Source organism: Vitis riparia, chromosome 13 (genome assembly GCF_004353265.1).
Source record: "Vitis riparia cultivar Riparia Gloire de Montpellier isolate 1030 chromosome 13, EGFV_Vit.rip_1.0, whole genome shotgun sequence".
NCBI lineage: Eukaryota > Viridiplantae > Streptophyta > Magnoliopsida > Vitales > Vitaceae > Vitis > Vitis riparia.
In genome coordinates, this window is record NC_048443.1 from 2,810,949 (window position 1) to 2,826,849 (window position 15,901).

The following is a 15,901-nucleotide window of genomic DNA, read 5'->3' on the forward strand; positions in this document are numbered from 1 at the left end:
TTCCATAGGCAACTCCAGTTCATGCTCAATTGTTTTATTAACTACAGTTGCTTGAAATGAACATGTCAAAGTACAAGTGCTAAACTAGTTAATTTCCAATCAATTGGGAAAAAAAGGATAAATAATTCTGAACAAGGAAGCCAAGTGCTTGGTTCTGTTTTAACTAGGAGAACAATTGAATCATATTTAAGCTTTAGCATAAGTTTAAAGAATATTTCTAGTCTAGGAGAATGTTCACTTGGCCTAGATCTTAGACCAAAACTACAACATTTTAAGACTTCCACAGAAGCAAATTGTTACCAGATACAGTTATCAAAAGATGAAGTTCAGAAAAGCCAATGAAGGCTAATGTTGCCAAGCCATATGAAAAGTGGGAACTGAGCCAAAGCAATAAGGAGCAAGAGATAGTGATGCTTGCTGGAAACGTAACTCCTCACCTCTGCAAAGAGGACTCTCTTCATTGTCTTTACCAAGAATATTCCCATGCCTAGCCATGCCCAGGGCATCAAGAAACAATATGAGTAGCTCCACATGATCCCTCCTAAGGATAGCCAAGCACGTCCCTGTGAAAGTGTACCCTGCTATGCCACAATGTCCAGAAAGGGTGCCTCCCCACTACCCAATGAAAGCAATGATACTTTCAGCAGTGAGACTTGCAAAAACCAGCCAACCAATCCCTTGATGAACAGCCAGTTTAGAGCTTCAGGGCTAAACCTGGCAGAAAATGAAATAAGTTACAAAAAATTTGTGAGCACATAAGAGGGGGATGACCATAATGCCAAAATCAAATTTGTGGGTTTCAATTCAACAGCAATATGCCATGCAAGTTTGAGATGTAAAATCGACCTGCCACAAATAAAAGAAGGGTTGTTTATGGAGACATAACCATTGGTTGAAAAGGATAGAGAAGCTGTCTAGAGACATGAGATGCTCCTTCTGTTGAAAGTCTAGAGTAACCAATCAGGAAGCTGATAGGTTCACCAATAGATCATATCTCCCCTTGAAGCCAAATGCCTTTCATCTTGTCTTCACCTTCACCCTTGTTCTGTGTTTCAGTGGTGGACTTGGATATTTGTGCTGTGGGCCTTGGGTTGGTGTCTATTTTTTGTTGTTGTCATTCTTTCTTTTACCTTCCTCTGATAACATCTTCTAATTGGGAGGATCTCCCATCTATAATCTGTAGCCTTTTCTCTACTTATAAATACTATCATTGTTTCTTCTGAGAACAGAGCCCAAACCATTCTTTTCAATTCTATCATTTGTCTTACAACTAATAATATGGGCATGCTAAATCTAAAAGTGCTTTCACATTAAAAATAAAAATAAGAAATTAAGAAAAATATATAAATATATATTATTAAAATCTATCCTCCAAATACATATCACGGGTATAGAAAAAGTATACAAGATATATACAATGGCTATCGAAAGATGGCCAAAAAATGGAAGGAAAAACAGAAAATGACTCCCTCCCTTGATTTAAGGATCCAACCAATTAATAAAGTCATACAATGATATTCGTTTTCAATTCAAAACCTTTATGTTATGTTTGGCTTTAGGAAAATGCTAAGGGAAGAAAAAAATGTTAAAAAAAAAATAGTTTTCTTCTATTTAATTTTAATATAAAAAATATGAAAGAAAATAAAATATTACTTAAATTAGTTAGAAATTTATGTATTTTAAAATCATTTAATATTTATATAATGGAGAAAAATAAGTTAAATGAATTTGAAGAAACATATAAAATAATTATTGATTTTGAATTTTTTTTTTCTTTTATTTTTTCTTTCCTTAACATATTTTCTCTTAAATTTTCAGAAACCAAACAAGTCAGATTATATTTATTCTAAAAAGTAATAAAGAAAAAAATAACAAGGAAAGTGAAAATATAAATAAATAAAAAATCAAATATAATTAAAATTAGTTAAAATCTATATATTTTTAAATTATTTTATCTTTATATAAAAAAATTTTAAATAAGTTTGAAGTAGCAACTTAAATTAAATTTATTTACTTTAATTTTGTTTTCATTCATTATTTCAAAGAAAAAAGAGAAGAAAAGTAAAATAAAATAAAAAATAAGTTTAAAATCAATAAATTATTTTTACATGTTTATTTAAACTTATTTTATTTATTTTCATTTATTATATAAAGATTAACAATTTAAAAATATATAAATTTTTACAAATTTTAATTATATTTGATTTTTTTATTTTTTATTATAAAATTAAATACAAAAAATTTATTTTTTTTAGGGAACTAAACATAACCTTAAACTTCTCATAATTAGATTATTCGGCTCCAATGGACCTTCAACATTATCCTCCAAGTAATCCATCTTATTGAAAATAAATCCTCCTAAAATTTAATTTTTTGCACTATAATCATCAAAATTAATCTTAAGAAAATATGACAGAAGAAATATAAATATATGGAAATAATTATATATATATATATATATTAACCAAATCAACGGTTAAAAAAATTAATTTGTGAAATTTATAATTGATATATTTTGTTTTTTATATACGAGCATAATAAATAAGAAAGTATTTAAAATGATTTTCGGACTCAGAATTGTGAGCTATGCGATTAAACCAGACCGTTAATTTACCCGCGTGATGAGCAACCGTGGGCTCCACACACAAAACATTGACCTCATATGTCACTATGTCAGTCCTCAGACTCCTCACAGGCTCACACCACGCTTTCTTCATTTTGTTTTGTCCTTTTCTCTCTCAGTTCCCTCTGCGATGGCCCTCTTCGCTGCAATGTCCTACACTCCACTGTCGCTCTCCCTGTCTCGTCTTCGTCCTCCCACAAATCACAGGCGATTTTCGCCTTGTCTCGCTTCCGTGAGCTCATCATCTCATGAATCATCACCGCCGCCCGCCGCCACCATCTCCTCCTACTGAAACCATCTTGTCTTCGAACCCACCATCAAAGCCCCTTGTTGAGTCCTCTAGACCCCTCAATTCCACCTTCAACTATGCCCTCCCTGACCCCAAGGCCAGCCCAGTTGTTCGGTTTGTTCGTTCCTCTGAGTCATCCATTGAAAGGGTAATTTCAAGGACTATTCTTTTCAGCTAGTTTGTTGCAGTTGTGGAATTTTTTTTATTTATTTATTGCGTTTATAGAAATTTGATAGTTTGAAGAGCTCTTATTGCTTTGTTTTTTCAAGAATTGGTTTGATTTTTCTTCGGTTTTAGCTTCGTTTATTATCTGAAAGTGAGCGTTTGGTCATTGCTGTTTATGTTCCATTTTCTCGTAGTAAGATTCGAGGGTTAAGCATTTCTAATGTTTTCAGTTATGGGTTTGCTTCTTGTTAAGTAATCCATTCTTTAGAATCTATGAATTGAGATACAGGTGACCCTCCTAAATCAAATTAAAGTTTTTGTCATCATCACTCCCTAGCAGTTCAGCCAAATGAACTAAAATTTTGGGATATTTGGACTAATTACTGTGGAAAATTCAGAAAGATTCAGCGACTTAGGACCAAATAATGGATTCAAATCAACAAAACTTCATATTTTGACTTCTTGGGATAGGCTACTCAATCATTTGGGCTATCCAAACCTGCTGTGGAGCGAGCATCTGGAAAAGTTTAGATTCAGGTGGAAAGATTTTTCCTTGAATTAACGACTGTTCCTTTCCATGTAGATGTTGTCTTTAGGACAAAAGGGCCCATTCGGATGGTGTCTCTAGGGCAAAACACTCGGCTCAAAATTCATCAGCATAATAATTAAGAGAATCTCACTACATATATCATGAACCTTTCTCCCTATCCAATGCGGGATTGATATTGGATGTCACAACCACCCCTCATGCAAACATGCCCTTATCAATTATCATTGCCCATGGTATTGCAGAGGAGTATCGGGAACTTTAATCCCGAGCCCATGTGGGATTGATGTGAGATTTTACAATCACCATGTGTAAACACAATAGAGACATTCCTTGTTGGGCCATATAAACAGTCGGAATCAACTATGCTATGATTTGTAATGACATGTTGCCTCATATAGGTATTACCCGCTTTGGTCCTATGCAAGTACGATATCCTCATCATGTTTGATATATGCTTTGAGCCCCATTCAAGCATGACGTCCTTATCACTTCTGATGGGATTGTGGGTCAAAACCCTTGCAGGGCTAGATAGATCCCCACTCTGGGTGGGAATTAGAAATTGACTCGAATATCATTTGTAATGACACATTCCTTTGTGTTGACATTATTCACTTCGGGCCCATTCTTGCATGATTTTTATGCTTACCACATCGGACCCACTTAAGGTGAGAGTTAGGAATTGATTATATTATGTGGAAGTCATGGGGTGAAATTTGGGAATTGGCTTTGATAACCTTTGTAATGACTTGTTCCCCTAGGTTGATATTATCCACTTTGGGTTATGGCCTGCATGACTTTTATATTTTGGGCTCATGGATCACACAACTTTAAAAGTCATCACCCCTTGGCAGGCTTCTTATCAAGTTCCATAGCATTGCAAGGTAGTTAAAAAACACTCACTTAGACTTTCAATGGGTTCCTACCATTCGTAATGGCCTACCCTCTTTCATGTAGAAATTATCCATAGTGAACTAAGACTCAAAAGGCTTTAAAATGTGTCAATGTAGTTAAGAGGAGTCCACTATATCCATATTGTCAGTAACTTTTCCTACCCGATATGGGAACTCATTAATAACTAATCCCAAGTTTGCTTCTAAAGTCATGGCTGGTGAATTTGTCACAATGGCATAGTTTTTTTTTAGTTTATTGTCTGGTTCTTGTCCAATATATTGTGAATCTGTAGCATTTGAGAGTACATAGAAAAAGAGAGGATAGTTAGAATCTGTCAACTATACTTGAGTTCCACATGCCATTTCTAAAGGGAAATGTGCCCCTTTTCTTTGCTTGTGGAATTTTTTTTCTTGCTTTTAATAGCCTTATTGGTGACCATCTATTTATTATTGTTTTGATGTTAGCTCTTCCTTTTCTTTTCTTGTTTTTACAGGCAGAATGTTTCACAATCATAACTTGCTAGATCTAAATGTAATATTCTATATTTCTTGCTTGCTAATTTAGCATATGACTACAAAAACCTAGGGCTTCAAAGTTGTTTGAGGCTTCAAATGGAATTTTTTTTTTCTCTTTTTTTCTCAGAAATGACTGCTCTCACTCACTGAGTTCATGAGTAACTCTAATATAACTATAATGTCCTTATGAGTATTGTTGCACTTTAGAATTAAATTGTTTGTGGTTATTGGTTTATAAAGCTCAGATCAATGCTTTGACATTTTCTGTTTTTCTTTTTTTGATTCTTTTACGCAGTTTCTATTCCAGTAAAAGCATGTACTGTTTTTTCATTATTGGCAGGTAATTTTTGACTTCCGCTTCTTGGCACTTCTTGCTGTTGGGGGCTCATTGGCCGGTTCATTGCTGTGCTTTCTGAATGTAAGTTTCCACTTACCTTGCATCTGTTCTGTTTTTTTTTTTTTTCTAATCTATTAGAAGGAAGAAAAGGATATGGGTTTTGTTTGGATATTTTGTCTTTGCCTTGTAAGCTATTTATGAATGTTTATTTGCTATTAAACTTTTTGTTACATGATGCTGATGGTGGTAGAAGTAGAGTATTTTATTATGACAAGACTGGCTGTTGTCTGGATGTATGCTCAATAAAGGAGTGTTCTTCCATTTAGGATTGGCTGTAAAGTCTCGCCTTAGATGTCAATTCTCCTTTTATTAATCTATCTGTTTTTTATGAATACTTTTTAAATGTTAAACTGAAAAAACATGAAAATTGAGATCAATGAAGTACTTGTCAACGTATCAGTTCATGCAGCTAGCAGATGCCAAGTTATTTCCAGACATTGTATTAAGTAATCTCTTCTGTCATTTGTTTTAAAAAAACGTCATTGACCTGTTTCTGAATTATAAGTCGGACTGCTGCTATTGTTTGTGGTTTCTGTTGGCAAGTGTGTTTCTGGTTTCTGTGGGCAAGTCGTTTGTCCTAGTGTACTTTGCATGCACTTTTTGACTGTCTTTTTCTTTTCCAGTTAATGCAATTGAATTTACCAATCAAAAAGGGTCAAGCAAAGTATCATGCTTGGTGGAGTTGAACTGAGTTGCCTTATCTATGACATTCTCCTCAATTTGAATGGTCATTCATGTTTAATTTATGCACTAATGTTTGGAACTCCCTGCTTGTTCTAGTTTTCACAAATGGGTATTTGCTAAAGTTAAACATGTTTATTACACAAGCTTATTTTGTTTTCAAGAGGGGTTATATTGGCAATACGAGTGTGTTATGCTAAAAATGTGCAACTGCAGCACTGTACTAGATCATTTTCTGGAAATAATCTAAATCTACTGTATGTTGATATGTTTACAGAGAATGTATATATGTCTGGTTCATGGGTTTAATCCTACTACACTGATTTCCTTTTATTGATAGGGTTGTGTTTACATTGTTGATGCATACAAAGTTTATTGGACAAGCTGTGTCAAAGGTATTCACACAGGAAAGATGGTACTCCGACTAGTTGAAGCTATTGGTAAGCTCATCAAAAAATTTTCTTTCAACTGGTTAAAGAAATATTTTATTAAATTGTCCTGGATTTTCTTGAAAAGCACCTGTAAGAATCATATTTTATCAAAATTTCACCCTTAGATGACCGTGTCAGCATTCAACTGGGAGGAATAACTGCAAGAATGAATTAGACACCACTATATTCTATGAGAATCATAATGATTAGGTCCACCAGTTAACATTCATACACTCTTCCTGTAAGACTGCTATTTTACTTTCCCATGTTAATTCTGGGCATGTTTGTCTTAGAGCATCTGCCTAATGTAGTGGAAAAGTTTTCATATTCCTCTGATAAAACAAGATTAGAGAAAAACTACTGTTTTATGCATCTTTAGGCAACAATCCATGTGGCTTTCCATATACGAAGTCATCTCTTTTCTTAAGTTTTGACATGGGAGGACTCCTCTACTGGCAATTTAAACCTTCATGGGACAAGGTTAAAAGCTCCATATTGATTGTTCCAACATTGTAACTTTCCAAGAGAATGATATTGAAATATCTACTCAATGCAGATGTCTATCTTGCTGGGACCGTCATGTTAATATTTGGCATGGGCTTGTATGGATTGTTCATAAGCAATGTGCCTCCTGATGTTCCTCCCAGTGTGGATCGTGCTCTCAAAGGATCTTCCTTATTCGGGATGTTTGCTTTGAAGGTAATAATAATTTCATTTAATGCTATACTTTTTGCATTCTCAGAAAATTAAATTATACATCATTTCTTGATTATAAGTTTCATGTACACAACCAAATTAGCATTATATAAACCCAAGCCCACAGTGCACTGATAATGAAACTATCAAACCTGTCCCAATAGGATGAGGCAGCTCACCCAACTAACCCAGCTCTCCTACAGTTTTGTTTGGAATGTCGATTCTAAAAATCCATCTCAAAAAGCATGAACAGAAAATCCTGATTGTTTGGGGTTGGCTGCTTGAATCCTTCTTCACCATTCGGCCATATGAAGGGCCATGACCTCCATTATCTTAACAACTATCATATCTTTCTGACTGCCCCCATCCATTCTCTTTATCATCTACCTCTTATCCTTCAAGCTCGTTCAACTTTAGTGAAAGGTCAGTCTTCCATACTGGTGCATTTACTGGTCTCCATTGCACATGTTTGAAATATGGTAAACATTTCTTCCGTCAGTGGGCCATTCATTGATCATTAACTGTTAAATTTGTAGTTTTCACAAGAGTTTCGAAGAACCATTCTTGCCTTTTCTCATCTTACCTTGGGTTTAAATAAAAGCTATGCCTTGTTTAACTGAATGCTCCTGCAAACTGTGTATAAGCCATCACCTCTTACAATCCATCAATTTTCTCCCTTCCAACTTTTATGCTGAAATATTGGACCCCATTATAAATATTTCTACTGTGCCTAAGCAACGATTAGATGGGCGAATAGAACAATTTCGTACAAGGCTATCAAATCTCTGTATTAAAAACGTTCTCTATACTATATTACTATGTTTCTTATCTGTTCTTTTCCGACTATGCTCTGTAAGTTTACTGACAACGACCCATTTTTTTCTATTGGTTTGCAGGAGAGGCCAAAATGGATGAAAATCAGCTCACTCGATGAATTAAAAACAAAAGTAGGACACGTTATAGTGATGATTCTTCTGGTAAAAATGTTTGAGAGGAGCAAAATGGTGACAATAGCCACTGGCATGGATCTACTGAGTTATTCTGTATGCATTTTCCTATCGTCGGCTTCCTTGTACATTCTCAATAATCTGCACAAGGCTGAATAGAAAACCAGTTACCGCCAACAAAACGTATTACTGCAAACAATGTGATACTGGATTACTGATTCATTGTTGTAGATATTTGTATAATAAAAAGTCGTTTATTCTCCTAGATTGTTCAGTTGGATTATCTTGTTAGATTACAATTGGCCAAAAATCAAATGCACATTTGTGTAAGCAAAAAGCTGGGTGTTATTGCGTTTGCCGGGAGTCGAACCCGGGTCTATTGCTTGGAAGGCAATTATCCTAACCGTTGGACTACAAACGCTTGATGTTTTGTAGCATCCATGAATTGAATGATATCACTTGGAACTGAAGTTTTGCGATTGATTTATATTGAAGTAAAGCCTCACAAGAATATGTTGTTAGAATGGTCATGAAATCAGTTGATTGGATGATGAGTTATACTATGTTTGGTTTTAGTTTTACTGAGAAGATAAAAAAGAAAATAAAATATTATTAAGTAAAAAATTAATTTATTTTCAGATTATTTGATTTTTATATATATAAAAAAAAGTAAAATGAATTTGAAATAACATATAAAAATAATTTATGAATTTTAAATATATTTTTTATTTTTCTTTATTTTATTTTCTTATATTTTTCAAAAATCAAACATAGTCTTAAGCTTTAAAGTAATTTTCAAATATTAATATTTGTGTGTTTTAGTATGTAATTTATAGTTTTCTTTTTAAAAAATAGTTTTAATATATGTAAATTATTTGTTTTATCTTTTTTTTTTTTTTTGTAAGATTGTTTTCCATCTTTGTATAAATATTGACAATTTTTTATTTTATTTAAACTTTTTTCTTTAATTTTATTTTATATTCCCATAGTATCCAACTATTGATATTATATGAATTTATGATATTTTCATCCTTAACACGATACATATAAAAGCTCTCGTCTCTGGAAGTCTCGAATTTTATGTCCCTCGATTTTAATCATAATCTCTCTCTTATTATTTTTCTAGATTGAGCTTAACGCCATTTATCAAAAGTATATATACAAGTAACATTAAAATCAATCAGTCAAAGAATTCATTAAGGAATTACAATATCATAGGTCATGTGACATCCAACTAATAAAATCAATTAACACATAAAAATACACTATGATATAACATGATTAAAACGATCATGATTACGTATATGGATGAGAGATGATCATTTCATATTATCTTTTCTCGTATCTCTATGTATTCAATATAAACTTCATTTGATCACCTCTACAATATAACCTTTTGTCTCTGAACAAGTATAGCAACTTTATTTATAAAATAAAAACTGATTTTTATAGAAAATTAACAATATATATGAAATATTTTCCTGTAGAATATTCAACTGCAGAAAGAAGTATGAATCAAACAGGCATTTGATACACTTTCTGACATGCATGTGGAATGGGTCACTGGGAATAGGAAGGTTACTACTTCATGATAGTTCACTTAACAAAAATTTTCTTTTAATCAATCTTTTCATCTTTACATTTTGTCTGTCAATGAAAGAACATCTACATCATATACAGTTTGAGATAGTCTACAACACTTGTCTGTCTCAATTTTGATAGTGCAATGGAGTTGATTTGTCTAACCCTCTCCCTTGAAAGCTTCATTAGTCTGCCTATCTCCTCAAAGGACAGAGGGGTCTCTCCATTGAGTCCAAAGTACAGTCTCAGAATGTATGCTTCTCTTTCACAGAGTGTGTTCAGAGCTCTTTCCACCTCCTGCTTCATCAGCTGTCTCTTCACCATATTTTCTGGAGTTGTTTCATCTGGACCTGGTATGATTTCCTGCAGCATATTGCAGATTCAACAAAACCATGATCTGTTAACAGAACCAAATTACTGATACCCCAACCTTTTTGTAACCTGCTCCCAATCATGTACATATTGTTCACTCTGTGTACAAAAGATCCTCTGGTTTTAAAATGCGTTTACAAGGTTATAAGAAGTCCATACAAATATAGCTCCAAGAACTTTCTATGCTATACATGTATGAGTTTCTCTTAACCTTGTAGATGTGTTTAAAGATGTGAGAGCCCTTTAAGGTTAGAGCAGACAATGTCTACACCATTGAGGGCAGATTGTAATACTTTCAGTTTAGTTCATTCTGCTGCTGCCCTGAATGAGATGAGAAAGGATTGGAAGTTCAAGAAAATAACCTGTAGTGTCATGCAACCTTGGCTAGTTACTGCTTGATCCACTGAAATTGGGGTTCTGCTCCTTTCAGAAACAAGTCTCACAGTTGAAACATTCACATCAATGAATTCTGCAATCTCATCATAGTGGCAATCGCCTTAATCTTCTGCTCAACACAGTCCTGGCCTCTGCAATCTTTGCCACCATCTCACATATGCTCCCCTACACATGACAAGCTAACCAAACATTCACTAATTACCGGTTTACCTCCCAAAACACTTCTTACACTAAATCCATTCTTTTAACTTGGAGAAGGCAGACAAAAAGATGGGGAAGAGGGCAGGAGCAAAGGAAAAAAGGGACAAATTTTCATATGAATTTCAGCATGAAGTGAATGAATCAACAAGAAAGTCTAATTGATTTCATCCATATGAAAAATCATTACATATTTTGATGCATATAGGTATATGTTCTAGCTGCATAAAACAGAAGGGAAAAAAGCAGAAGATGAACCATGGAGAGGCTGGAATAATTTTCCATGGTGCATGAAGTTAATGTATTGCTAGACGAAAGTTAGTGAGAACCTAACATATGAAAATCCCAAAATACAGAATGAAATTTATACTCCTGACTACCAATCTGGTCTATTTCTGCTCAAAAATGTCAAAAGAAAGCCCTAGAGCTGAAAATGAGATACCAACTCCGTTTCCTCCACCTGTTTAAGTTGTACATGTTGAGCTACTCCAGGAAAATTGAAACTCTAGCTCGAATATTAGAAATATTTCTAGGTGTGACATCCCCTAAAAGGGGAGAGGCCTTTAAGTAGAAAGGCACTAGCACAATTTGAGAACAAAGTACTTAGTACAGTGTCTTACCGGTAATCTGATAATTCTAGACTTATTTGCTATGGCTCTGACTATAGCTTGTCTGATCCACCAATACACATATGTTGAAAGCTTATACCCTCTATCAGGATCAAATCTCTCAGCCCCACGTAAAAGCCCAATGCTACCTTCCTGCAACAATGAAAGATTGTCAACTTTTGACATAGATTGGGAAGCAAGATGAAAAGGAAATATGTGTAGTTACCTGAATGAGGTCTTGCAAGCTTAATCCTTTGCCCTGATAACGGGCCGCGATAGAGACAACAAGTCTCCTGTAACTTTGATTGATCCTTTCTCGTGATTCCCTCCCATTGCATAACATCTTGTCCAAACTACTCCTCTTGATCCCTACAGCCTTGGCCCATTGATTTGAGGTGGGTTCATGCTCTCTAGTTTCTGCAATTCTCCTTCTAGCTGCCTCCAGCCCTGCTCCTTCCTGTTCATTTGCATAAACCCCACAATAAAACAAAATATAGACTTGGAATAGAGCAAGACAAGAACAACTTGCTTTCAAAAACAGAACAAAACTAAGGTGGTGTTTGTTTTTTTACTTAATTCTAAATAGAACCTTAATGCTTAGTAGTATTAAATATTATGTTGTTTGTTTTTATAGTATTTTATTTCTATTAAGTATTAAAAAGTTAAAAAAATCAATATGTTATTTTTTCTATTTAGAAAAAGTCATATATTTTGACTTTTTCTATTTAGTAAAAAGTTTATAATAAATCATGAAAAAGTAGAAAAACAAACAACCTAAATTTTAAAACTAAATTGCTTTCGGCAAAAAGCCAAAAAAACAAACACCACCTAAGTTGGATGGATTGACGAGGGCATTGCCCATAGATTGAGATTAGGAAGCATGAAACAAATGGTTGTTTCAAGAGTGTCATGTCCTCTTCTCCCTATGGCATTGCAAAATCTGTTCATAACTGAGAAAAGCTTGAATAAGAACAGGGAAATGGATGAACTGACAAAGAAAGTTGCAGAACAGAAACAGAGGTGAATGTGGCACTGATGCTAATCCGGCGATTATCAACATGAAAATTAGCACAGCAGATCCCAGATGGTTCAAATTGAAGGAAATCAAACATTACAGACATAGCAAATCGTCCCTTTCCAATTCTGATTTTTAACAATCTTGGTCTCGAATTCATCATCTCAATGTTCCCCCATTTGTTATATCCATGTGTAGAGGAGCTCAAAATATCATGCAAATCAATATCATACCCAAAAGTTCAACTCATCAGGCTTTGTGTAAACAGTATTTATTAACAATTTAGATTAGTGTTGTTCTTAGATGCCAATAGGAATAGAAACTCCATCATATTACAGAGTGGATATAATACCTTGAGGCACAGACAAAACTCAGCCTCTTCTCTGGGTGTCAAGACCCCAGACCTTGCTGCTCCAAATGAGACCTCATGCACCTCCTCCCCATCCCACTTCTCCACCATTCCCAAAGCCTCCACCCCTCTCCTCCTCTTCCTCCTCCTCCTCCTCACCCTCACGACTCTGCACCCACCTCCCTCCTCCTCCCCAGCCTCACCCGCCGCCCACACTGCAGCTCTAGCAGCCTCCACCGCCGCACTTGCCAGCAACACTGCCTCCGCCGCAGCTGCAGCCACCACTGCATCATCATCAGAAACCAACCCAAAGATGGAAGATGGAGACGGAGGGAGGAGAAGTGGAGGGTGGTTGAGAGTTTTGAGGGATGGGGTTGTTTGGAAAGAGGATAGAGCTGGGGAGTACTGGCTTGGAGATGAGCATATGGCAATGGCAGTGGCAATTGCCATGGGAGAATATGGGTAGGATTTTTCTTCTCTTTTTTGTTTTGTGCCCATGCAGTAGGAGATACATTTTCTCTCTTTATTGGTTGCAGAGATATTTTTGTTTTTTGGGTTATTATTTATTTATTTATCAGGTATACGGGAATGGAGAAGATAAGGGGAGTTGAAGGCTTTGTTTGTCACTTGGCTCACTTGTGGATGTCATTTGCAGAAGAAATGGATAGGAGTACCTATCTTGATTTCCAGTGTATATTGTTTAATTAGTTCTATTAGCATAGTAAAAGGTTTAATAATGAAGCAGAAAGAATATTATAAAGAAACTTATTATATAATTTTAAATTTATATAAGAAAAACTATTATATGTTTAATAATAATATTAAAACTTTTTTCTAGTTTAGAACAAGTAAAATAAAAAAATAAAAAAATCACAAATGAATTTGATATAGAACTAAAAATAGTGTGTCCTAGTTGGTAATTGTTTTAAAAAACAGTTTTGAAAAACAACTTTTTAAAATGGTTTTTGAAAACTGTTTTATAATACTTTGTAAAACAAAAGTCAGGTTCCAACAAAAGTCTGTTTGGGAACTTGAAAAGTTTTTAATATATTTTTAAATATATTTTACAAATAAATTTTATATTTAGTGCTTTATTTTTAATCATTTTACATGTTTATATAATTATTTTTTAAAATAACCCTAAAACATTGAAAATATCTTAAAGAAGTTATTTGAAAACACTCTAACCCTGTTTGGTAATCGTTTTTTAAAGCAATTCTAAAAAATAATTTTTGAAAATTGTTCTGTAATGTTTTGTAGAACAAAAGTTTGTTTGAGAGTTTAAAATGTTTTTAACTTGTTTTTAATATTTTTAAATATGTTTTAAAAATATTTTTTATGTCTAGAGATTTATTTTTTATCATTATATATATTTGTATAATTATTTTTTAAAATAGTTTTTAAAAATAAGTAAAAAAAAATGAAAATAATTAAAATATGGTCTCGAAGAACATCATATTTTCTATTCTTAAAAATAGAAAACAAAAATGATTTTCTGGTTGACAAACATTTTTTTCAATTTTTTTACTCTATAAAATAAAAAATTGTTTTTAAAAACAATTATCAAATATGCCCCTATTTTCTTTTTAAAGAGGAAACAGAAAATAGTTTTATAATTTTCCAATGTAGTTTTCTAATTTTTTTCTAAAGAATAAAAAACCGTGTTTTTAAAATAGTAGTTGAACAAACTCGTAATAAATTGAATTTTTATTTTTTGTCATATGAGATATTTTTGTAACAAAGTGAGTATACTCTTTTTATTTGACCCTTTTTAAGGAGGAGTTTTTACCCGGTTTCCTTTTTTATTTTTATTTTTTTTTAAATATTTGATTTAAATTTTTTGTTGAGATCCATTAAGGTTGGATGTAAATACATCCATCCATTATTGGTTTCACACCACAATACATCCATAGAAATGCTAATTTCATGAAATTTGAAGTTAATAATGACTTAATGTATTTATACTAAGTCGTCTTAAAGAGGTGCATGATAAATTAACCCTTTAATTAAAACAAATTTAAAAAGGGTTATTTATTTACTTATTTTTTAAAACCCTTTTATCTTTCTTAAGACAATTATTGTTAAGAACTTGTTCATGAGTGATCAAGGATTTATAAAAAAAATTAATATTTGAAAGTGTTTGCCTTATACACAAAATTACAAAAATTATAACGTCAGTGTGGCAAGGGAGATAAACATGATTGCTTCTTGTTAGCCCAAGGGCTCTCTAAATCAGGTTTTGATGATAACAAACCATGGTTAAGTTACTAATTAGTTTGAATTATAAATAATTTAAAGTATTAATTTGGAAATTCATCAAAAGACCTAATGGATGCAAGATCAAGATTTTTGGAAGCCCTTTAATCATAGGAAACAAAAATAAGATGAATGCATGGGTGTACTTAGGTTTTACATATTATTTCATGCATCTTTGAAAAACTCGATTTATTATTTAAAGTTACAGTTTCATCGAAACCTGAGTTTTATCAAATGTACCTTAGGCAAAACGTTTCAAAATTGACATATTAATTTACCTAAAGACCTTGCCTAAGTGTTAGAAGAGAAAATAACATAAAAAAATAGGTTTTTGGGCCCAAAATGGTGAACCGGTCGAGGCATTGGCCAACCGGCTAGGGTACCAGTCGACTAGTTCCCTTTGCCCGATTAAGGTTTGGTCGAGGAGTGCAGAAACACTTTCTTTCTTCCAGTAGCCTTCCCTTCTCGGTCGAGGTAATTCTTTTCTTGGTCAACCTCCGATCGAGGTTCGATTAACTTCTATCGAGATCTGGTCGAAGCAACGGTAACCTGCCAAAACATTAAATGCTCCAACGGCTAGTGAACCGATCTACCCCCAACTCGACCGGTTGAGGTTGCTTTTTTATTTTCTTGGCTTTCAAGGTTAGAAACCTATAAATAGAGAGTTCCACTTCATTTATGAGCAAGATAAAACTTACATTTATTTGTCTACCAACTTGTCATTGCCTTAAAAGCTCTCATTTCTTTCTTGGTGCATTAAATCTTCACTTGCATATCTTTTAGTGCACCTTTGTGAGTCATCCTCGCTTTGATTTTTATTTGAGCTATTATTAAGTTAGGTTGAGAGAAGTTCATTCTTGTTAATTGAGTGTTAAAGTCTTCAAGTGAGTTGAATCTTGAAGAGATTGTGTAAGAGTCCATTGGAGCCGGAATCCAAATGT

General features: G+C 33.6%; 2 protein-coding genes and 1 non-coding gene across 3 annotated transcripts; 1 reads left to right on the top strand and 2 right to left on the bottom strand.

Annotated features, from left to right (window-relative positions):
* Positions 1-2,697: 2,697 nt before the first annotated feature.
* LOC117928134 lies at positions 2,698-8,448 on the top strand. The gene is made up of 5 exons (XM_034848002.1): positions 2,698-3,060; positions 5,374-5,451; positions 6,452-6,551; positions 7,099-7,241; positions 8,135-8,448. The coding sequence occupies exons 1-5, from the start codon at positions 2,872-2,874 to the stop codon at positions 8,342-8,344; spliced, it is 720 nt and encodes a 239-aa protein (XP_034703893.1). The 5' UTR covers positions 2,698-2,871; the 3' UTR covers positions 8,345-8,448.
* An 86-nt stretch (positions 8,449-8,534) lies between these two features.
* TRNAG-UCC lies at positions 8,535-8,606 on the bottom strand. The gene has a single exon. It is a non-coding gene; the product is annotated as a tRNA-Gly (tRNA).
* A 1,139-nt stretch (positions 8,607-9,745) lies between these two features.
* On the bottom strand, positions 9,746-13,223 carry LOC117927786 (RNA polymerase sigma factor sigD, chloroplastic). The gene is given in 6 exon segments (XM_034847467.1): positions 9,746-10,129; positions 10,501-10,624; positions 10,626-10,699; positions 11,353-11,493; positions 11,567-11,797; positions 12,708-13,223. Coding segments are annotated over 6 exon segments (1,344 nt in total). The 5' UTR covers positions 13,203-13,223; the 3' UTR covers positions 9,746-9,850.
* Between the last annotated feature and the right edge of the window lie 2,678 nt (positions 13,224-15,901).